The following is a 25,174-nucleotide window of genomic DNA, read 5'->3' as shown; positions in this document are numbered from 1 at the left end:
GTCATGTTGTATCAGTGCGTCAAGTTGTGTCAGTGTGTCAAGTTGTGTCAGTGAGTCATGTTGTGTCAGTGAGTCATGTTGTATCAGTGCGTCAAGTTGTGTCAGTGTGTCAAGTTGTGTCAGTGAGTCGAGTTGTGTCAGTATGTCAAGTTGTGTCAGTGATTCAAGTTGTGTCAGTATGTCAAGTTGTGTCAGTGTGTCAAGTTGTGTCAGTGATTCAAGTTGTGTCAGTGATTCAAGTTGTGTCAAGTTGTGTCAGTGTGTCAAGTTGTGTCAGTGAGGCAAGTTGTGTCAGTGTGTCAAGTTGTGTCAGTGTGTCAAGTTGTGTCAGTTTGTCAAGTTGTGTCAGTGTGTCAAGTTGTGTCAGTGAGTCAAGTTGTGTCAGTGTATCAAGTTGTGTCAGTGTATCAAGTTGTGTCAAGTTGTGTCAGTGTGTCAAGTTGTGTCAGTATGTCAAGTTGTGTCAGTGTGTCAAGTTGTGTCAGTGTGTGAATTTGTGTCAGTGAGTCATGTTGTGTCAGTGAGTCATGTTGTATCAGTGTGTCAAGTTGTGTCAGTGTGTCAAGTTGTGTCAGTGAGTCTAGTTGTGTCAGTATGTCAAGTTGTGTCAGTGTGTCAAGTTGTGTCAGTGATTCAAGTTGTGTCAGTGATTCAAGTTGTGTCAAGTTGTGTCAGTGTGTCAAGTTGTGTCAGTGAGTCAAGTTGTGTCAGTGTGTCAAGTTGTGTCAGTGTGTCAAGTTGTGTCAGTTTGTCAAGTTGTGTCAGTGTGTCAAGTTGTGTCAGTGAGTCAAGTTGTGTCAGTGTGTCAAGTTGTGTCAGTGAGTCAAGTTGTGTCAGTGTATCAAGTTGTGTCAGTGTGTCAAGTTGTGTCAGTGAGTCAAGTTGTGTCAGTGTGTCAAGTTGTGTCAGTGTGTCAAGTTGTGTCAAGTTGTGTCAGTGCATCAAGTTGTGTCAAGTTGTGTCAAATTGTGTCAGTGTATCAAGTTGTGTCAGTGTGTCAAGTTGCGTGTCAAATTGTGTCAGTGTGTCAAGTTGTGTCAGTGAGTCAAGTTGTGTCAAGTTGTGTCAAGTTGTGTCAGTGTGTCAAGTTGTGTCAGTGAGTCAAGTTGTGTCAGTGTGTCAAATTGTATCAGTGAGTCAAGTTGTGCCAAGTTGTGTCAGTGTGTCAAGTGGTGTCAGTGTGTCAAGTTGTGTTAGTGTGTCAAGTTGTGTCAAGTTGTGTCAGTGTGTCAAGTTGTGTCAGTGTGTCAAGTTGTGTTAGTGTGTCAAGTTGTGTCAAGTTGTGTCAGTGTGTCAAGTTGTGTCAGTGAGTCAAGTTGTGTCAGTGTGTCAAGTTGTGTCAGTGTGTCAAGTTGTGTCAGTGTGTAAAGTTGTGTCAGTGATTCAAATTGTGTCAGTGTGTCAAGTTGTGTCAGTGATTCAAATTGTGTCAGTGATTCAAGTTGTGTCAAGCTGTGTCAGTGTGTCAAGTTGTGTCAGTATGTCAAGTTGTGTCAGTGTGTCAAGTTGTGTAGTGAGTCAAGTTGTGTCAGTGAGTCAAGTTGTGTCAAGTTGTGTCAGTGTGTCAGTGTTTAAAGTTGTGTCAGTGTGTCAAGTTGTGTCAGTGAATCAAGTTGTGTCAGTGAGTCAAGTTGTATCAGTGTGTCAAGTTGTGTCAGTGTGTCAAGTTGTGTCAAGTTGTGTCAGTGCGTCAAGTTGTGTCAAATTGTGTCAAGTTGTGTCAGTGTGTCAAGTTGTGTCAGTGTGTCAAGTTGCGTGTCAAATTGTATCAGTGTGTCAAGTTGTGTCAGTGAGTCAAGTTGTGTCAAGTTGTGTCAAGTTGTTACAAGTTGTGTCAGTGTGTCAAGTTGTGTCAAGTTTTGTCAGTGTGTCAAGTTGTGTCAGTGAGTCAAGTTGTGTCAGTGTGTCAAGTTGCGTGTCAAGTTGTGTCAAGTTGTGTCAGTGAGTCAAGTTGTGTCAAGTTGTGTCAGTGTGTCAAGTTGTGTCAGTGAGTCAAGTTGTGTCAGTGTGTCAAGTTGCGTGTCAAGTTGTGTCAGTGAGTCAAGTTGTGTCAGTGTGTCAAGTTGTGTCAGTGTGTCAAGTTGTGTCAGTGAGTCAAGTTGTGTTAGTGTGTCAAGTTGTGTCAGTGTGTCAAGTTGTGACAAGTTGTGTCAGTGTGTCAGTTTGTCAAGTTGTGTCAGTGAGTCAAGTTGTGTCAGTGAGTCAAGTTGTGTCAGTGTGTCAAGTTGTGTCAGTGTGTCAAGTTGTGTCAGTGTGTCAAGTTGTGTAAGTGAGTCAAGTTGTGTTAGTGTGTCAAGTTGTGTCAGTGATTCAAGTTGTGTCAGTGTGTCAAGTTGTGTCAGTGTGTCAAGTTGTGACAAGTTGTGTCAGTGTGTCAGTTTGTCAAGTTGTGTCAGTGAGTTAAGTTGTGTCAGTGAGTCAAGTTGTGTCAGTGTGTCAAGTTGTGTCAGTGTGTCAAGTTGTGTCAGTGAGCCAAGTTGTGTCAGTGAGTCAAGTTGTGTCAGTGTGTCAAGTTGTGTCAGTGTGTCAAGTTGTGTTAGTGTGTCAAGTTGTGTCAGTGTGTCAGGGCGTGGTGCTGGCTACCGACCCTCTCGTGTGCCGTGACGGCCTCTATAGGCGCTCGCTCACAGCACTTGCCCCAACAGTCTGTTACAGTCTGCACGGGGTGATCTTTTCGTTTAACTTTGCGTCTCAGAGTGTGTGTTTAGAATGTGCAAGCGTGTGTATATATGTATCGACGTGTGTATTGCTTCAAGGGGCACCTAGTCTGGCACGCGCGCCGCCGTGACGTAGGATAGGGGCACGGATGAGGCCTCGCCATCACTTCTGCGGACGCGGTGAGACCAGCGCAGAAGCTTGGGTGATGTTTTGATGAGGGAGATGATACGATGGAGTGATGGGATGATGTGTTTATGGGGGTGTTTTGGTGATGTTTTGATGGGATGATGGGTTCATGAGATGATGTGATGGTCAGGTGATGTGTTGATGGGATGAAAGGTTGATGTGTCCATGTGATGATGGGTCCACGGAATGATGAGATGGTGAGGTGATGTGTTGATGATGTAGTGATCAGATGATGTAGTGATGATGTGGAGATGAGACTATGATGGTGGTGATGTGGAGATGGTTTATAATGATGTGGAGATGAGGTGATGTTGTGGTGATGATGATGTGCAATAATTGATGATGATGTGGAGATGATGTCGTGGTGAGATGATGTGATGATAATGTGGAGATGAGACGATAATGATGATGTGGAGATGATTGATGATAGGGTGATGTGGTGATGATGTGGAGATGATGTGGTGAGATGATGTGGTGATAATGTGGGGATGAGATGATGGGGGTGATGTGGTGATGTTGTGGAGATGATGTGGTGAGATGATGTGGTGATAATGTGGGGATGAGATGATGGGGGTGATGTGGAGATGATTGATGATAGGGTGATGTGGTGATGATGTGGAGATGATGTGGTGAGATGCTGTGGTGATAGTGTGGGGATGAGATGATGGGGGTGATGTGGTGATGATGTGGAGATGAGATTATGGTGATGGGGTGATGTGATGATGATGTGGAGAAATGATGATGTAGAAATGAGATGATGATGATGTGGAGACGATGATGATGGAGTGATGTGGATATTGATGTTGTGGAGACGATGGTGATGATGATGTGGAGGCGATGATGATGATGATGTTCTGGAGGCGATGATGATGATGATGTTGAGGCGATGATGATGATGATGTTGAGGCGATGGTGATGATGATGATATGGAAGCGATGCTGATGATGATGATGTGGAGGCGATGATGATGATGATGATGATGTGGAGGCGATGTTGATGATGTGGAGGCGATGATGCTGATGATGATGTGGAGGCGATGATGATGATGATTATGATGTGGAGGCGCTGATGATGATGATGATGTTCTGGAGGCGATGATGATGATGATGTTGAGGCGATGATGATGATGATGTTGAGGCGATGGTGATGATGATGATATGGAGGCGATGATGATGATGTGGAGGTGATGTTGATGATGTGGAGGCGATGATGCTGATGATGATGTGGAGGCGATGATGATGGTGATGATGATGTGGAGGCGATGATGATGATGATGTGGAGGCGATGATGATGATGATGATGATGACGATGATGATGATATGGAGGCGATGATGATGATGATGTGGAGGAGATGATAATGATGATGATGTGGAGGCGATGACGATGATGATGATGATGATGTGGAGGCGATGACGATGATGATGATGATGTGGAGGCGATGACGATGATGATGATGATGATGATGTGGAGGCGATGACGATGATGATGATGATGATGTGGAGGCGATGACGATAATGATGATGATGATGACGAAGTTGATGATAATGATGACGATGATGATGATAATGATGACGATGATGACGATGATGACGATAATGATGACGATGATGATAATGATGACGATGACGACGACGATGATGATGATGACGACGATGACGACGATGATAATGATGATGATAATGATGATAATGATGACCATGATGATGTTGGTATCGTGGTGAGACGATTTAGCTGCTGGGCTCTCACCCTCCACGAGTGACGTCAGGAGCGTCACGTTGGCCGCCTTGCGTCGCCCTGCCGGGAGGTTCAGGCCGATCTTGTCGAGTTTCTCTCGCAGCGAGCGGCCCCCGTTTTTTGACTTGGCTCTGCGAGCGTAGCAATCGTCATCAACAACAACAGCATCATCATCATCGTCAACATCATCATCATCAACATCATCATCAACATCATCATCATCATTGTCAGCATCATCATTGTCAGCATCATCATCGTTATTAGCAGGGGTGGGGAACCTTTTTTCTGCAAAGGGCCATTTGGATATTTAGAACATCATTCGCGGGCCATACAAAATGATCAACTTAAAAATTTGCCCGTTATATTTGGTCAAACTTTTCATTAACTCACCCCGAATGCGATGGCTGGAACTGCTTCTCTTTTGGTGAGGAGTATGACGTTAGCTGGCATTGATGTTGTTGCTACTCGCAAATGTTTTTCCAGGTTTGCTCCTAGATTTATTGAATTTCGAGTCCCGCCTGCGGTTGCCTTGGCAGGGCCACACCAAATGATTTGCGGGCCTCATACGGCCGGCGGACCTCATACGGCCCGCGGGCCTGACACGGCCCGCGGGCCGGACGTTCCCCACCCCTGGTTAATAGCATCATCATTCTCAGTATCATCATTGTCAGCATCATCATTATCAGCATCATTATCAGCGTCATAATTATCAGTATATTCGTTATCAGCATCACCGTTATCAGCATCATCAGCATCAGCAACATTATCAGCATCATCGTAAGTATCAGCATTATCGTCAGTATCAGACTCATCAGCATCAACAACACCACCCTCAGCGGCAGCGTTACAATGATTAGCATCGGCAATGCGTAATCATCACCGCTGTCCATCCCACAGCGGCGATGCTTACACATTGCACCAGGCGCTGATTTATGGCTGAGTCGACCTCAGGGGAGGCACGGGACAGATTCACTCCCCCCAGAACCATCCCCCCCCCACCCCGCTTGCTCCATCCCTTACCGCTCGCTCTATCCCTTACCGCTCGCTCCATCCCTTACCGCTCGCTCCATCCCTTACCACTTGCTCCACCCTTACCACTTGCTCCATCCCTTACCGCTCGCTCCATCCCTTACCACTTGCTCCACCCTTACCACTTGCTCCATCCCTTACCGCTCGCTCCATCCATTACCGATTGCTCCACCCTTACCACTTGCTCCACCCTTACCGCTCGCTCTATCCCTTACTGCTCGCTCCATCCCTTACCGCTCGCTCCATCCCTTACCGCTCGCTCCATCCCTTACCACTTGCTCCACCCTTACCACTTGCTCCACCCTTACTGCTTGCTCCATCCCTTACTGCTCGCTCCATCCTTTACCGCTCGCTCCATCCCTTACTGCTCGCTCCATCCCTTACCGCTCGCTCCACCCTTACCGCTCGCTCCATCCCTTACCGCTCGCTCCATCCCTTACCGCTCGCTCCATCCCTTACCGCTCGCTCCATCCCTTACCGCTTGCTCCATCCCTTACCACTTGCCCCACCCTTACCACTTGCTCCATCCCTTACCACTTGCTCCATCCCTTACCGCTTGATCCATCCTTTACCGCTCGCTCCATCCCTTACTGCTCGCTCCATCCCTTACCGCTCGCTCCATCCCTTACTGCTCGCTCCATCCCTTACCGCTCGCTCCATCCCTTACCACTTGCTCCACCCTTACCGCTCGCTCCATCCCTTACCGCTCGCTCCATCCCTTACCGCTCGCTCCATCCCTTACCACTTGCTCCACCCTTACCGCTCGCTCCATCCCTTACCGCTCGCTCTATCCCTTACCGCTCGCTCCATCCCTTACCACTTGCTCCACCCTTACCGCTCGCTCCATCCCTTACCGCTCGCTCCATTCCTTACCGCTCGCTCCATCCCTTACCGCTTGCTCCACCCTTACCGCTCGCTCCATCCCTTACCGCTCGCTCCATCCTTTACCGCTCTCTCCATCCCTTACCACTTGCTCCATCCCTTACCGCTCGCTCCATCCCTTACCACTCGCTCCATCCCTTACCGCTCGCTCCATCCCTTACCACTCGCTCCATCCCTTACCGATTGCTCCATCCCTTACCACTTGCTCCACCCTTACCGCTCGCTCCATCCCTTACCACTCGCTCCATCCCTTACCGCTCGCTCCATCCCTTACCACTCGCTCCATCCCTTACCGATTGCTCCATCCTTTACCGCTCGCTCCATCCCTTACCGCTCGCTCCATCCCTTACCACTTGCTCCATCCATTACCGCTTGCTCCACCCTTACCGCTCGCTCCATCCCTTACCACTCGCTCCATCCCTTACCGCTCGCTCCATCCCTTACCACTCGCTCCATCCCTTACCGATTGCTCCATCCCTTACCACTTGCTCCACCCTTACCGCTCGCTCCATCCCTTACCACTCGCTCCATCCCTTACCGCTTGCTCCACCCTTACCGCTCGCTCCATCCCTTACTGCTTGCTCCATCCCTTACCACTTGCTCCACCCTTACCACTTGCTCCATCCTTTACCGCTCGCTCCATCTCGCACTCCCTATCGCCTTTTGCATTTAGTTTGCTGATGACGACACTCGCTGACCCCATGCGCCCCACTCCTGGACACGTGCAAGCGCGATAAAAAAATAAGAGCTTCACGGCTCATCTTATTTCTTGTCCTCCTGTCAACGTTTCTCCCCCCCCCCCCCCCCCCCATTTGCATCGTTAACGTGAGCCCACGGCGAGGTGGGGGGGGGGAGAGGGAGGGGGGGGAGGGGGGATCACGACCTCCAAACTCACCGGCGCAGCACGCCGCCCAGCAACGAGGCGTTGAGACACTCCGGCGGCGACAGGCGCCTCTGCACCTCGCCCACGGTCACCTTGTACTTGGACGTCGAGCTGAGCAGCGAGAGGCGGCCCGGCACGGAGCAGAACACCTCCGAGGGGTTCCCGTGCATGGCGCTCATCAGTCCGTCCTTGCCCAGGGACAGCGCGCCGGCCGACTTGCCGCCTGACAGCGCCGCTGCACGAACACAGCGCCCGAAACGTCACGCCGGTTGCCTCGAGCCGCGGGGGTCGTCGCTGCGACGCGTCGCGGCTTCTTCTTCTTCCGTTGGGGGAAGGCTCTTGGCGCGGCTCGGAACGTGGAACACGCGCGCCCCATTATAACGCAGAAAGTGCACTGTTGTGTTGGAACGCGGACAACGAGCCCCGTTGTAACACGGAACGCGTGCGCGCCCTTATAACGTGCCTTCCGAGCGCCCTGCGAGAAACTTCTTCCTTGAGCTGCGCGACTGAACGGAATGATACAGCAGCCCGGAATGATGCAGTAACGCATGGGCCGCACCCTGCCATCTCGCTGTGTGTGTGCGTAGGAGCACATGGCATCGTATCTCGCCAAACTTTACATTATTTACTGGGTAAATCGCTTTCGCCCGACGCTTTTGTCGCTCGACGCAGAACCTTTTTAGAAACACACCTACTCCAGCAATAAAAAAAAGGTTACCCAGGTTCGATTCCCGATACAGACGCCCCTCTCTGTCGAGTTCGTACGTTCTCCCCGCCTTCCCTTAACTCAGCGGTTTCTTCACCTGGGGTGCACGCACCCCCTGGCAATGCGAGAGGCCCTTTCTGGGTTTTGCGAGACACGGCCAGATTTTGTTTTAGAAGATAAATCATCGAAACACAAATTAAGCACGGGCACGGAAGGGGCCGTCCATAAATGACGTCACGCACCTGGGGGGGGTGGGTGTAGTCAGACATTTGTGACGATGTGTGACGAGGGGGGTGGGGGGGGGTTTGAGAAATATAGACAACACGTTCTGCTTAGTTAAATAGACTTTTTTTTAAATAAATGTTTTCTCCTACATCATCAGAGTGCAGCACCACATTAAATTCGCACTACAATGACAATAGTTTAAAGCGATTTGAAGCATGTTTTTTGGGGGGAGAGGGCGGAGATTTGTGACGTCATATTTGAGGGGGGGTCTGACTTTTGTGATGCCGTGTGACGAAACGGGGATGAGGGGGTCAAAAATCGTCCAAAATCATGTGACGTCATTTATGGACGGCGCCCAACTATTTTGTTTAATTAAACCCAACGTGTTTATAAACATTGTACATAACTGAGAACCAAAGGCGGTGCAAGGCTGCATTAAACGTTAAGAACCACCGCCTTAACGAGACGGCAACAGCTAAAGACGCAGCCCTGCAATTCCGTGCTCACGCCACTGCTGGTGGATGGGGCGTCCACTAGAGGTCGCTGTAGCGAGCCCCTCTGGAGGGAATGTTGGCCTCGTGTTCAGACGTCTTGGTGGGTGGGGGGGGGCAGTACCCACCACACTTTACCTCGCCACACGCGACCTGACGATCGACTGCCTGCGGTGAACGAACACCCCCCCGTGATGCGAACTCGCATTCACTACGAATCTTTTTTTTTGGCAGTTTGAGCGAACAAAACTTGAGTTATAGAAATGTACTCATGTTGTTGACGTATGGACAATGTTTAATTTCTTTCGCGCCATGCGTAGCCAACCGTGGTGATCGGAAGTTACGGGGAAAATGTACTTATTTAATCATCATAATCATCATGATCAATCAGCTGGCGACGGCTTATGGAAGTCTCCATCCAGCAGTGGATTGAACACGGCTGATGATGATGATTGTTGTTGATATTGTTGTTGTTGTTGTCGTGCTGTGAGAAGTTGATGCAACGCAAATATACGTCGATGGAGCCCTACAACCAGTTCAGCGGCCCTGTCACTAATAATTCACTGTGTAACAAAAACAAATTGGTTCCTGGGTGGCAAGTGTTATTTTCTAACTGCTTATGCCTCAAAAGTACAGAAAATGGATGTTTATTCCCCACAAACTTTGCTTTTGTGACCAGGACAGTGATATTTTTCAATTGACCCATTTTCAATGAGAAAATGGGCAAATTTGCGTCATCCCTTCACGTAAAGTTTGTAGGGAATAATAGCCATTTTCTACACTTTTGAGGCATAAGCAATTAGAAAATAACACTTACTACCCAGTAACAAAAATCGTGTTACATAGTGACATATAATTCCCCCACGCCGCCCTTCCTCTCTCCTCCCCCCCCCAACGTCACACCACTACCCCCACGTCACACCACCACCCCCACGTCACACCCCCCCCCCTCCACGGCAGTGAGTGCCCGGCTAATCGACCCTGAGCGATAAACGGACGGAGATTATTCCGGGATTACGCGGTGTGTTTTTTCTCTCTCCTGGTTTAAGATTAAACACGGGACCCGCTCAAACAAAGCGGCCCTTTCATAATTCCCCGTGAACCCCTCTCACTCGCTCGCGTCTTTGTTGTGTGTAGAGGGGCTGGCCCCAACAGTTGTTTAAGAGAAGTAACGCACGCGGGTCGTTGTGCTTCGTTATCGTGGGGAGCGCTGCGCCGGTGACGATTATCCCTAGGTCGACTCAGCCTCTTACGAGACAAAGGCGGCCGGGGCGTGGCGCTGGTCACCCGCCCTCTCGTGCGCCGTGCTACGAACCCGGAGGCGCCGAGTAATATTCGAACCGGTTTCTGGGCCTTCCCTAGGTCGACTCGGCCTCAAACGAGTACCTCGTGCGATATGCAGATATAGTGGCGTGGTTGTATTGTGCGTCGGCCACACCACTCCGTCGCCGACAGCGCTCGGCGCGACAGTCTGATGCAGGCGATAGGCGCGGGGATCTTTTTGTCCAGACTCCCCCCCCCACAACAACAAGGAACGCGCCCACCCCTCTCGCCATAGCCTCCGGGTGCTGGGGTAATTCCTGTTCGCAGCACAGCAACACGCCCGACCGCCTTCGTTTCCCAAGTGGCGAGGGATGTTCATCCACATTTAAGGCTGAGTCGACCTCGCGGAGACCCAGGTCGACTCAGCCGGTTGAGATAATCGTCGGTGGGGTTGACCGGAATCGAACTCGGGTCACCGTGTTCCTAGCGCGGCGCGCTAACCACTGCGCCACCGCTCCCAACGCGCACACAAAGACAAAGATCCCCCGTATAGCCTTCAATAGACTGTTAGGGCAAGTGCTGTTAGCGACTACGTATAAAGGCCGGCACGGCACACTAGGGGGTGGGTGGTCAGAACAACGTCCGGCCGCCTTTGTCTCCCCTAGTGGCGATGTTTGCTATACACCGCACCAGGTTAAATCTGACACTGAGTCGACCTAGGGGAGACCCAGAACCGGTTCAGATAATAGTCATTGGTATTGGCCGTGAGCGGGAATCGAACCCGGGTCGCCAGGTTCGTAGCGCAGCGTAGCGCTAACCACTGCACCACCGCTCCCTAGCACAGACGCACGCGCACGCGCGCGCACGCAAAAGGCGGCAAAGACAAGGCGTGACTGACGCGAGTGTACACATACTTGCGGGGTCTTTGAGAGTCAGATTACAGCACCCCCGAGGCTCCATTGAGCCGAAACTAAGCCAACCCCAAAACATAAATAACCACGGCGGCGGAGCAGATGTGAACCGTTTTGAGACGCCGCTGAGCTTGGCGAATGCTGCGCGATTGACACCGATTCGAAGCACAGAGGAGCGCGCGGGCACATTTCACACATCGTGCGACGCTTAAACTCGGGGTGGGGGGGGGGGGGTTCCACCCCTCCCCCAACCGCCACGCCGGGTAGGACTCCGAGCCGTGCCAGATCGGCACGGTTTTCCCATTGGCTCGTGGACACGCGCGCTACACTGTTACGGGTCTTCGAGGCGGCGAAACACGCGGTGGTCTCAGCGGCACCGCACGCGCTGTCGACCGTGCGACGAGCCGAGTTCGATTCACGGACGACATCGGTGGCAAGCGATCATCTGATTCGAGCCCCGCCACCGCCACCACCACCGCCACCACCACCGCCCCGTTGTTGCCCCAAAACGTCGCCTGCTATACACAGTACTCGACCGCCACAGCCTCGCCAGGTGAGAGCTTGAAGAGGTGAGAGTCTGAACCAGGTGGGGGCCTGGCCAGGTGACAGCCTGAACAAATGAGAGTCTGACCAGGTGACAGCTTGAAGAGGTGAGAGCCTGAACGAGGTGAGATTCCGACCAGATGAAAGATGGAACAGTGGGTTTACTGTGCGTGGTCCGGATTTGCAAGGCCATATTCGCACGACTGTGGTTTGCCTTTAATACATCTCTCGGGTCTCCATGTATCTCTATGGGTCTCTGTGTATCTCCATGCGCCTCTGTGGGTTTACTATACGCTCCGTAGTTTGGGTTGCATGGCCACAATCGCACAGCAGCGACTCGCGTCTTTCATGTTCCACTCACGAAGGCGCTGTGGTGCCCATCGGCCTGGTGTTGATGTCCCGACGTTGCGGTTGATGGTTCCACCAGTGACTTCGAGGAGGAGGAGTAGGAGGAGGGTTCAAGGCATGGAGGACATGCGGTGATGTTTGGGTCTTGAATGAGGTGTTCATCTTGGACGTACGCGTCGTTCCACTTTGTTCGCCGTGATAGCGACGATATCGTCCAATGATATGGTTCTCATTATCCCTCCCTCCCTCTCTGCCTCCCTCCCTGCCTCCATCTCTCCCTCGCTGTGGCACGAACCACTGCTAACCGTCGAGTGTCGCGACCCGTTCGCGACTCCCTGTCGCGAACGCGCTGTAGGTTGTGTACGCGAGCAGTAAGTAAGCGCGCCCGTCCTCCGATCAGTCGCTAATGTCCACAGCGTCGCGCCTCTCACGGATTTGCATAATTGTCGCCTACGATTGCCTGCGCAGAATGTTTCCAGTGGTGTGTGTCTCTGTGTGTGTGTAACTGTGTGTGTAACTGTGTGTGTCTGTGTGTGTGTAACTGTGTGTGTCTGTGTGTAACTGTGTGTGTAACTGTGTGTGTAACTGTGTGTGTCTGTGTGTGTGTAACTGTGTGTATCTATGTTTGTGTGTGTGTGCGTGAGCGGCGGTGTAGCAGTTAGCGCGCTGCGCTACGAACCTGGCGACCCAGGTTCGATTCCCGCTCACGGCCAACACCCATTGACGATTATCTGAACCGGTCCCGGGTCTCCCCTAGGTCGACTCAGCATCAAACGAGTACCTGGTGCGGTGTGTATAAAATATTGGCTTTGAGGAGACAAAGGCGGCCAGGCGTGGAGTATCGACATCCCGTCGTGTGCCGTGCCTCCCTTCATTAGGTGCCACTCGCGAACAGCACTTGCAACACTTGCCCCAACAGTCTGTTAAAGGCTACACGGGGGATCTTCATCTTTATGGCTGTAGGCCTATGCAAGTGCCCGAATTTTATACACAGTTCAGTTCAATTCATCGTACCAGGCGCCCAGTATGCGCGCATGGATAATGTTTTTTTTTTTTAAACACGTACGAATATAGTTTATTCGTAATAAAATCGCAGACCCTTTGTCAATCGATCCACTGCTGGATGAAGGCCTTTCGGCCACCGTGTCGGTCATAGGATTCGTTTGACCATACTTCACCAGGCAGGTCAGTGCGGGTTGGCGAAGAGCGTTGCCTATAGGTCCATGTTGAGATATCGCTTCGCCACTTCTTCTTCTTCTGCTTCTCCATCTTCTTCTTTCGTGCGGCTTCACATTCGGATGGTCGGCACCGGATACCGGCGCGAGGAGCGGCGGAGTGGTTACCGCTGCCGCGATGTCTCCTTCCTATCTGTGGGGGTCGTGGCATCGCCTCGTGCGCCGGGCGTTGTGCACGGGTCTCCGTTCAGGATGACCACGGCAGCACACTGCCGGAGAGTTTTTTGTTTTCTTTTACATTTTACATTTGTGCGTCGGGTATCATCCGCATCTACTGACCACGGATTGTCCAGCGGATGCGGTTTGGGGTGGACCACGAGCAGCCTCGCGGGAGATCAAACCCCCAAGGATCCTCTGCGTTAGGTTCTTTCACTGAAGTCACTGAAGTGGCTTCCCCACTGACGTCACTCAAGTGACTTCTCCACTGACGTCACTCAAGTGACTTCTCCACTGAAATCACTGAAATGACTTCCCTAACTGACGTCAATGAAGTGATGTCCCCACTGACGTCACTGAAGTGACTTCCCCACCGAAGTCACTGAAGTGACATCCCCACTGAAGTTGCTGAAGTTACGTCTCCACTGACGTCACTGAAGTAACTTCCCCACTGAAGTCACTCAAGTGACTTCCCCACTGACGTGACGTCACTGAAGTAACTTCCCCACTGACGTCACTGAAGTGACTTCCCCACTGACGTCACTAAAGTGGCTTCCCCACTGAAGTGACTGAAGTGACTTCCCCACTGAAGTCACTGAAGTGACTTCCCCACTGACGTCACTGAAGTGACTTCCCCACTGACGTCACTGAAGTGACTTCCCCACTGACGTCACTGAAGTGACTTCCCCACTGAAGTGACTGAAGTGACTTCCCCACTGAAGTGATTGAAGTGACTTCCCCACTGAAGTGACTAAAGTGACTTCCCCACTGAAGTCACTGAAGTGACTTCCCCACTGACGTCACTCAAGTGGCTTCACCACTGAAGTCACTCAAGTGACTTCCCCACTGAAGTCACTGAAGTGACTTCCCCACTGAAGTAACTGAAGTGACGTCCCCACTGACGTCACTGAAGTGACGTCCCCACTGACGTCACTGAAGTGACTTCCCCACTGACGTCACTGAAGTGACTTCCCGACTGAAGTCACTGAAGTGACTTCCCCACTGACGTCACTGAAGTGACTTCCCGACTGAAGTCACTGAAGTGACTTCCCCACTGACGTCACTGAAGTGACTTCCCCACTGACGTCACTCAAGTGACTTCCCCACTGAAGTCACTGAAGTGACTTCCCCACTGAAGTCACTGAAGTGACGTCCCCACTGACGTCACTGAAGTGACGTCCCCACTGACGTCACTGAAGTGACTTCCCCACTGACGTCACTGAAGTGGCTTCCCCACTGACGTCACTGAAGTGACTTCCCCACTGACGTCACTCAAATTACTTCCCCACTGACGTCACTGAAGTGGCTTCCCCACTGACGTCACTGAAGTGACTTCCCCACTGACGTCACTGAAGTGATTTCCCCACTGAAGTCACTAAAGTGACTTCCCCACTGACGTCACTGAAGTGACTTCCCCACTGACGTCACTGAAGTGACTTCCCCACTGACGTCACTGAAGTGACTTCCCCACTGACGTCACTGAAGTGACTTCCTCACTGACGTCACTGAAGTGACTTCCCCACTGACGTCACTCAAGTGACTTCCCCACTGTAGTCACTCAAGTGACTTCCCCACTGACGTCACTGAAGTGACTTCCCCACTGACGTCACTGAAGTGATTTCCCCACTGACGTCACTGAAGTGACTTCCCCACTGACGTCACTGAAGTGACTTCCCCACTGACGTCACTGAAGTGACTTCCCCACTGACGTCACTGAAGTGACTTCCCCACTGACGTCACTGAAGTGACTTCCCCACTGAAGTCACAGTCGTGGCCAGCGAATCATGCTGGCTTTCGCGGTGCTAACCACTGCGCCACCACTCCTGTATCTGTACGTTAAGTGATGTGCTTACTTTCCCAAAACTTTGCACTGCTGTCATGTTTTGTTGCATTGTTTGTTGTTGCAACGTTCTGACCCGTCCCCTACTGGACATCTGCAAAAAAGAGCTTAATAGCTCATCGGATTCCTCCACTATAAATAAATATTCTGATTCTGACGTTTACCTGGACAGCGGTCAATGGTCGAGGCGCATACCCTGGAGACGGCGTCCACGCACCCCCACACACCTCCACGCACCTCCACGCACCTCCACACACCTCCACACACCGCCACGCACCTCCACGCACCGCCAAGCACCTCCACACACCTCCACGCACCCCCACGCCCTCCACACACATCCAGGCACATCCACACACCTCCAAACCCCTCTACGCACCTCCACACACCTCCACACACACACCTCCACACACCTCCACACACACACCTCCACACACCTCCACGCACCTCCACACACCTCCACACACCTCCACACACCTCCACACACACACCTCCACACACCCCCACACACCTCCACACACACACCTCCACACACCTCCACACACACACCTCCACACACCCCCACACACCTCCACACACACACCTCCACACACCTCCACACACCTCCAAACCCCTCCACGCACCTCCACATACCTCCACGCATCTCCACACACCTCGCCGGATTTTAAAACCGAACGCAACTGCATGGGCAGGCAGATGGGGAGTAGGAGGAGGGGGTTTGTTGGGGGTTGGGTGGGTGGAGGTGGGGGGAGTAAGTGGGTGGGGGACACTTAGAAGGAACGACGGGCAATTGTAAGCAGGAAGGAAGGAAATGCGGTGGTTAGTCAGACCCCTCTCTCCCGCTCTCTCTCTCTCCCTCCCTCTCGCCTCATCCTCCATTCCTCTACCCCCCCCCTCTCTCCACTCCCTCCCCACCCCTCCCACACCCCTCCCTCCCCACCTCTCCCTCTCCCCTCCCTCCCCACCCCTCCCACTCCACTCCCCTCCCTCCCCACCCCTCCCACTCATTCATCTCGCGTCTCCGCGGGTCACGGCCTGCCGATTGGCTGTGAAGGCACCGCCACGCGCTGCTCTTAAAGGGACACGAGGCACGGGCGATCGACGCGTGGCCCATTTAAAGCGGGCGTCCTCATCCCAGCAACTTGGAGTGCGTGCGACGAAGTCGATGCCACTACCCGAGCGATCGATTGCGTTGCACGAGTTGGTTGCCTGAAACGTAATGGCTTAAGCCGATTTTATTACCCGAGCGATCGGTTGTATTGCAACTTGGTTGCATGCAACTGAATGGCTTAAGTCGATTCTAGCCCCGGAAAGATCAATTGCTGTGCAACTCTGCTGCGTGCAATTGAAAGGTGTCTTTGTGGACGTCTCTGCGAAACGAGTTGCGAGCGGTTGCGCAATCGGTTGCTCCAGTCGAGTCGGACTCTGCAATCGCGATGTCGCTCTTTTTCAAAAGCGACCTGGCTGTCTCGAATGATGGCTCAACGAAAGTGGCTCATCACGTGGACATTCGTGGCAGCCAAATTCTCTAAAACGCGCGTTTCTCAACACGGTGAGAGAGAGAGAGAGAGACACGCAGACTCCAAATATACAGCAGCAGGCGTCAGGGTCGCGGATCGAACTCACGACCTCCCGTACCCCAGGCGATGTAAGTTAACATCTCGCCACTGTGATGGCCCCCTTTATTATTCCAGACGTCCGCGTTGTCCCACTCGGTTGTTAGAGAACAGCAGCAGCAGCAGCAACAGCAGCACCAGCAGCAGCGTTCCTCCGAATCTGTGTTGACATTCTACGATGGGTGCCAACAACAGCAGCCCCATCCCAGCATGGAGGAGAAGGAGGAGGAGGAAGGGTGTCGGAACGATGACCACGTGAATCGCGAGACTCACCGGTCGACTGGCGAAGGGGGCGCTCGCAAGCAGCCGTAACGTTCATCGAAGCAAGTGACATTGAGAGCGAACGAGTGAAACGGGGGAGAGACATTTCAACCGGGTCGCTTTGATGAGCCTGCGCTTGGGCGTGGAACCCCCTCACACTCCCCCCCCCCCCCCCCCCCGACAATCGCGTGCTCTTTTGGGTGGGCGCTAGAGGGAAAAACTAAATATCCTCACACGAGGATCGGCGGCGCTCCGGTTTGCGCACTCCACCCCGCAAGCTATGACGGTTCGGGGACAGCGATCCATGAGGTTTCGGCGTAAGTGACGCACACAAAGACTCCACGCGCCCCCCCCCCCTCTCGCCGTCCTCGTACAGCCTACGCAGACTGCAGGGACAAGTGCTGTTCGCGAGCAGCTATAGAAGTCCACAAAGACAAAGATCCCCCGGATAGCCTTAACAAACGGTTTCGGCAAGTGCTGCTATCGAGCAGCTATTAAATCAATCGACAGGGCACACGAGGGAGTGAGCGGCAAATACCACGTCCGGTGGTGCTGGCCGCCCTTCCGCAATGCTTATGTTAACACACCGCTCCGGGTACTCGTTTAAGGCTGAGCCAACCTAGGAGAGGCCCAGCAACGGTGCTTAGATATCCGTCACTGATATTATCCGTGAGCGGAATTGGAACTTGCTGTCGCCCGGGTCCGTAGCGCAGTGCGCTAACCACTGCGCCACCGCTCGACACACACAACGACAAAGATCCCCCAGAGAGCCTTGACAGACTGTTGGGGCAAGTGCTGTTGGGCGAGCACCTACGAAGGCCGGCACGGGTGGGTGGCCAGCACCACGTCCGACCGCCTTTGTTCTCCCCCAGTAGCGATGTTTACTACACATCGCACCGGGCACTCATTTGAGGCCCAGCCGACCTAGCGAGCACACACACACACACGCACACAAAACACACACACACACAAACACACACAAAACACACACAAAACACACACACACAAAACACACACACACACAAAACACACACACACACAAAACACACACACACAAAACACACACACAAAACACACACATCCACGCACACAAAACACACACACACAAAACACACACACACAAAACACACACACAAAACACACACACAAAGCACACAAAACACACACACACACGCACACAAAACACAGCAGCACACTCACCTTTCTTGATGACCGATTGATCCACAAGATTCAAGTTTACGGCATCTTCCACCTAGAGAGAGAGAGGGGGGGGGGGGGGGGAGAGAGACGGGTTGACACAGTGAACACAACGAGAACCATTGCCCGTTGTGTTTAACGATACGCGCACACTCTCACGCATTGAGACAAATACCCCCACATCCCCCACCTATAGCCTTAAAGATTGCTGATCGCACACACACACACCCATGTTGACACACACACAAATAATAAAATCCCCGTACACAGCCTTGACAGACTTTTTGGAGGCGGGTGGTCAGTACCACGCCCGGCCGCCTTTGTCTCCCCTGGTGACCATGTTTACTCATTTTGAGGCCGAATTGACCTAGGGGGAGGCCCTGGACCGCACAAAGACAAAAGAACAGGCTGTCAGGGCAAGTGCTGATGACGAGCAGCACCTGCGAAGGCCGGCACGGCACACGAGGGCGTGGGGGTGGCTGTGTCGGTCTTCGGAGGTACTGCTCGCTAACAGCACTTGCCCCAGCAGTCTGTTAAAGGCTATACGGGTGGGAAGAGGGTCTCTGTCTTTGTCTCGTTGTATCCTCTGCCTCCAACGCGAAGGCGGTGGTGTCTCTTGAGTCCCAACCCCGCGATCAGACGACGACGAATATTAAATATTTGACAAAGGTGGAGTGTCCGTCAATAGGTCTGTCCGTGTCATGCGTGTCTCTGTCTGCTGTCTGATCTCCCGCATTGGGCACGGCGTGGTGTCGATCTGCTAGACGGCTTTTTGTCCTCCTCTCCTGTCGCCCGATCATCATCATTATGATTCTCCACCTCAATGCGTAACTGCTTGTGTGTATGTACACCACTTGAACCGGACCGGAGCCTCCCCTAGGTCGACTCAGCCTCAAGCGGTTACCTGGTGCGAAGTGTAAAACAGCGCCACTGGGAGTGGGGGGGAGACAAAGGCGGTCGGGCGTGGTTGCTGGCCACCCACCCCCTGGTGTGCCGTGCCGACGTTCATAGGTGCTACTCGCTAACAGCACTTGCCCCACCAGCATGTTAAGGCTATACGGAGGGATCTTTATCTTTGTGCACCACCGGTCAATGCGGTAATGGGGACTGTTAGACCATACTTCACCGCGCTGGTCAGTAGTTGGTTGGTGAAAGGGTTGACCGCGACCGGCTAAGATTAAATGACTCGCCAGCTGACGTTAGCCGTCTCCGGGAAATGAACTCGGACAGCGAAATCCACAGCCCGGTGCGCTCACTGCTGCGCCACCGCTCCTCAACCAATAAACAACACGTGCGTTGTAAACACGTTGACGTGCTGATCCGCTACGGCTCCTGGTACTCCCTTTTTGTGTGTGTGTACCAGGGATCGAACTCAGCTCACCGCCGGTGGGTTTCCGTGGCGCAGTGCGCTCACCGCTGCGCCACCGCTCCCTCTGCCCATATGAAACACGATTTTATTTTATACCGCTCCCATTTTCCACTTACCCCCTCCATCTCCCTGCCCCCCCCCCACTACCCAACCCCTTCCACCCACCCCCACCAGCCCCCCCACATTCCCACGCTAGCGAGGGTTACGAAGCAACCTCCCCAATGGACTATTAATAAAAACGATCACCCACCACGGGTGTATATCGCGAGCGCGAAATCGTCCATCACACTCGCGGGGTAATAGGCCCGACAGCCTTTATATATATACACACACACGCGCACACGTGTGTGTGTGTGTGTTAGCGGGTAGGGTAGGTAGGTACACTGTATAGGTGTGTGTGTGTGCGTGCCAATGTGTGTGCCCTATATAGTGGGGAGCGGTAGTGTGGCGGTTAGCGCTACCAACCCGGCGCCCCGAGTTGGATTCCCGCTCACGGCCGACACCCAGTGACGATTACCTGAACCGGATCTGGGCCTCGAATAGGTCGACTCAGCCTCAAATGAATACCTGGTGCGGTGTGTCAACATAGCCACTAGAGAGACAAAGGCGGTCGGGCGTGGTGCTGGCCAGCCACCCCCTCGTGTGCCGTTCCGGTCTTCATAGGCGCTCGCTAACAGCACTTGCCCCAACAGTCTGTTAAGGCTATACGGGGGATCTTTGTCTTTTTTTGGTCTATATAGTGGGGAGCGGTAGCGTAGCGATCAGCGCTACGCTGCGCTACGAACCCGGGGACTCGAGTTGGATTCCGGCTCACGGCCAGCAACACCCAGTGGCGATTATCTGAATCGGTCCCGGGCCTCACCAAGGTCGACTCAGCCTTGAATGAGTACCTGGTGCGGAGAGACAAAGGCGGTCGCGCCTGATGTTAACAGTGGCCGGTAATCGAAATCGAGCCGCGGGGCTATTGCTCAACACCGTATAATCATTTCAATATAATCAGACAACAGGCAGAGATGACATGCTTCAAAATGTCATCAGCCATGGGTCAATCCGCTGCTGGATGAAGGCCGGCCCAAGCCACCACCACCACCATCATCATCATCAGCCAGGGTCAATCTACAGCTGGATGAAGGCCGCTCCAAACAACCACCATCATCAGCCAGGGTCAATCCACTGCTGGATGAAGGCCGCCCCAAGCCTCCACCATCATCACCATTAGCCAGGGTAAATCCGCTGCGGAATGAAGGCCGCTCAAAACCACCATCATCACCATCAGCCAGGGTCAATCGACTGCTGGATGAAGGCCGCCCCAAGCCTCCACCATCATCATGATCACCAAGGTCAATTCATGCGTGACACACGCGACAAGATTCGCGCGTCTGTGTGTTTAAGCCCTCTCGCGCTTTGGTCTCGGTCAACACTAACAAAGACAAAGATCCCCCGTATAGCATTTAACAGGCTGTTGAGACAAGTGCTGTTATCGAGCACCTATGAAGACCGACACGGTACGCGAGGTGGATGGGTAGCCAGTACCACGCCCGGCCGCCTTTGTCTTCCCAGTGGCGATGTTTACGCATCGCACGAGGTACTCATTTGATGGCTGACGAACCATCACCTCCCTTCGGCCTTCACTCCGCCGCTTGCAGGAGCATCATTCAGATGGACGGCTTAGAGGGTGAGCTTCATCCAGCAGTGGATAGATCATTGCTTGTGATTGTGAAGATGATGATGATGACTAAATGTGTGTGTGTGTGTTTGGAGGGTTTCTCCACCAGAAGGGTTGAGACGATTCTGACCCCCCCCCCCCCAAGAACCAACGGAGGCCTTTTGACTCCCTTTGCCATCGGCTTTAGCGTCACGCTCCACTAGCGGCGAATTACTCGGTTCACCGACGATAAGGAGGAGAGCGTTGGGTCATTGGTACGTCATCGTGCAGCGTGAGATCCTGAAAGCAATCTGGAACTTCGGGCTGTAGGTTTCTTTTTGTTTTCCCCGCTGGAGCTTTTGAGGACCGAAATATTGAAAATTAAAAGGGTGTTTTTTGTTGTTGTTGTGTATTTGTTTTTGCTCTCTAAGCAAAGACGCCACGATACTTTTTTTTGCGCGACGTGTTCTCTCTCCAGCCCTGCTGGAGCGCCGTGACTACGAGTTGATAACCGTGGCGAGTGTCCAAGTGCGCCCGTTGCGATGGGATCGATGCGCATACATCGCTCGCGCGTCTGTTTGATTTCGATGATTGCAATCGAAGCGGGATAATTGATCAAAGTGATTTTGCGACGCTTGCTACTGCTGCGGCCGCGTTGGCAGTGGCGCACGAACAGAAATAACAACAACACTCAACAGACAGCCCTTCTTTATATGAAGAAGGACCATTGCCCGAAACGTCGCAGCTTATATATTGATTTCAATGTCACAGTGTTCTTGACGAATGTGTTGAATTGCGATAAATAGTCGAATCGTCGAGCGGGTTTGAAGCAGAGTATCATCGTGACATTTCACTCGGCTCGTATCTCAACTTGTCCATTACCACTCCCTGCCACCTACACCTACCCCCTCCCCACCCCCTCCACCTACCCCTCCCTACCACCTCCACCTACCCCCTCCCCACCACTTACCCCTCCCCACCACCTACCCCCTCCCCACCCCCTCCACCTACCCCCTCCCCCACCACCTACCCCTCTCCACCACCTCCACCTATTCGCCCTTACCCCCCCGGCCCACCGCCACCACCTCCACCTACCCTCCCTCCAACTACCTCCCACCACCACCTACCTCACCCCCATCACCAAAAGTCTCCCTCCCCCCACCCCGCATCATACCCCATTGACCACCCCCTCCCCCACACCGACACAGCCACCCGCTCACGCCCGCTCCCCACGGCAGCAGCAGCAGCAGCAGCCGCCGCCGCCATAGATTACCGCTAATCTCCGCCTCCACCTCCGAGAAAGAGAGAGAGAGAGAAAAAAAGCGACGGAGAGGAAATTGGCGTGGAATTAAAAGTGTGGAACGCAATCAGTTAGCGAGCGACGGGGGCAGCGGCGATGTTGATGCAACGCGGCGCTCTGGAGAGCTGATGGCTCCCTCTCGGAGCCACGCTTCCGATTGCGGCCTCCTCGTGATGGGAACCCCCGAAACTATAAAACTCAACGACAATTTTTTTTTGTTAGTAAAATTTTACCAGCTGGTTTCTTTTTTTGTTTGTTTCAGAAGCGAAGCTGCCCATCACAAATGACAGCTCAACCGAAGTGGATTGTCATCGCCTGGGAAAATAATCGCTGTCAAATCCTCTAAACGCGTGACGTCGATTGTGAATGTGGAGGGGGAGGGGTGGGGGGAAATACCGGACGACCTGGAGATAAATCCACGTGGCCGCGAGGCGAGAGAAAGAGACACGCAGACTCCAAATATACAGTAGCAGGCGCCAGGGTTGGGATCGAACCCACGACCTCCTGTATACCAGGCGAGGCAGTTAACATTTCCTAGCCACCGCGAGGTGTTGCCTTCCGAACTTGGCGGTTCGGAAGGCAACGAGACAATGTGCTATGAAGAAGGACCATTGCCTGAAACGTCGCATCTAATTTATACATATTCTTTACCCTTTTAAGGCCACGGTGTTATTGACGAATGTGTTAAGCTGTTGTTAACTGAGCTTGGACTCACGTTGCAAGCAAAGAGAAAGCCAACGATCTCCATATACTCTTACGAGACATTTGCGACAAGTGCTGTTGGAGAGCACCTATGAAGGTCGGCACGGCACACGAAGGGTGTGGTTGACAAGCACCGCGCCCGGCCGCCTTTGTCTCCCTAGTGGCCATGTTTACACACCACACCAGGTACTCTTTTCAAACTGATTCGACCTCGCCGAGGCCCAGGACTGGTTCAGATAATCGTCACTCGTGTTTGGCGGTCGTGAGCGGGAAACAAACTCTGGTCGCCGGGTTCGTAGCGCAGCTCGCTAACCACTGCGCCACCGCTCCCACACGCACACGGGCGTACTAACTGTTAGGACATTTGGTTCGGGGAACACCGCGGCAAATTACGGCAAATTTTGAAATGAAACTGAAACGCACGCAAAGAAGCTGTGTTCCTTCTTCTTTGGTTCTTTCGGTAAGGTCACGTAGAATGAGACTAAAATAATAAAATAACACAATAAAATCGAGAGATAAAAAGAGGAACACGTGGATTAAAGACAGCACGCAGGACGATTACTTAAAGATCATTCAATACGGGCTTGGGCAGGGGACGTCGCGGCTAAAAGGGATGATGGTGATGATGATGATGACGGGCGATGGTCAGAGACGAGATGGAGCGATGCAATCAGCTCGCGTGTCAAGGTGCGAGGTGGAGTATGAATTAGATCGCCAGGGATCATTAGAGGTCGCGGCTGCTTGGGAGAGATGCCTTCATCCAGCTGTGGATCGAGCATGGCTGATGATGATAATGACGACTACACCGGTAGCTTGAGTTGGTGACAAGTGCTCGTGTTGGAATGCGTGGCCGATGGTCGTGTTTTTGGTCGAGGCGAATGCGCTGGACAACGAATGTTTTCACGCGGGCGCGCGAGTGATTACCGTGTCCGGGAAGAAATAAACAAAAATGAGCCAGTGTATAGATATTGCAGAGTGCGCGTGTTGGATTGAATTGTGTTGTGCGCGTGTGTGCGTGGGAGGGGGGGGTAGTGTATCATTTAGAACCCGGCGACACGAGTTCGATTCACACTGACGGCCAACACCAATGACGATTATCTGGGCCTCCCCTAGGTTGACTCAGCCTCGAATGGGTACGTGGCGCGGTGTGTAAACATGGCCACTGGAGAGACAAAGGCGGCCGGGCGTGGTGTTGGCCACCCTTGGCCTAGTTGTACCGTGCTGGCTATTCACGTGTGCTCGCTAACAGCACTTGCCCCAACAGTCTGTTCAAGACTATACGGGGGATCTTTGCCTTGTTCTTCGCGTCTGCGTGTGTTGGTGGATGTTCGTGTGATCAACCGGAGCACACTTCGACGAGACACCAACACTTATCTCATAAATAATACAGAGAGATTAGGGGCAGCACGATTCACGGACAACTCGATTCCTGTGAATAATTAAACGCAACAGCGCTAAGTTAGAATTAAAGGGTTGAGTCCTTGTAAGAGTCCGTTTTTCAAATCGTACACGGGGACATTTGACTCTGGTACACTGCACCAGCGACTCGAATCGGATCCCGCACACGGCCACCAGCGCCAGTGACGATTATCTGAACCAGTCCTGGGCCTCCCCTAAGTCGACTCAACCTCAAATGAGTGCCCGATGCGGTGTGTAAATATCGCTGCTGGGTTGAAGACGAAGGCGATCGGGCGTGGTGCTGCCCACCCACCCCCTCGTGTGCTTGCTAACAGCACTTGCCACGAAAGTCTGCTCAGGCTATATGGGGGGAACCTTTGTCTTTGTTTGATTCTGTAATCAAAGTGCACCTGGCCTGGCACAAGCCCCGCATCGAGACGTCACCGCCACTGAGTGGGGAACGACGGCGGTTGCTGTTGTTGTTTGCTTATGTAGCTGGCTAACAGCACTTGCCCCGATAGCAGTGGCGGATTGTAGTAGGAGCAAAAGTAGCTGCATGTGTAGCTACTACATATGTAGTAGCTTCGGGCCCCGCACTT

The 25,174-nt window shown here is 52.8% G+C and overlaps 1 protein-coding gene across 1 annotated transcript in view; it reads right to left on the bottom strand.

Annotated features, from left to right (window-relative positions):
* LOC116946616 (transcription factor AP-2-epsilon-like) overlaps positions 1–25,174 on the bottom strand; it is an 82,657-nt gene that overhangs the window by 16,686 nt on the left and 40,797 nt on the right. Inside the window, exons 3-5 of the mRNA XM_032961694.2 lie at positions 18,165–18,216; positions 7,385–7,607; positions 4,591–4,709 (exon numbers count right to left, since the gene is read on the bottom strand). Of these exons, the coding sequence (XP_032817585.2) occupies positions 4,591–4,709; positions 7,385–7,607; positions 18,165–18,216 (394 nt within the window). The remainder of the gene's footprint in view (positions 1–4,590; positions 4,710–7,384; positions 7,608–18,164; positions 18,217–25,174) is intronic.

This window comes from Petromyzon marinus, chromosome 27 (assembly GCF_048934315.1).
Source record: "Petromyzon marinus isolate PM22_M1 ecotype Great Lakes invasive population chromosome 27, UKy_Petmar_22M1.pri1.0, whole genome shotgun sequence".
Taxonomy (NCBI): domain Eukaryota; kingdom Metazoa; phylum Chordata; class Hyperoartia; order Petromyzontiformes; family Petromyzontidae; genus Petromyzon; species Petromyzon marinus.
This window is presented reverse-complemented; position numbering and strand designations above follow the sequence as displayed.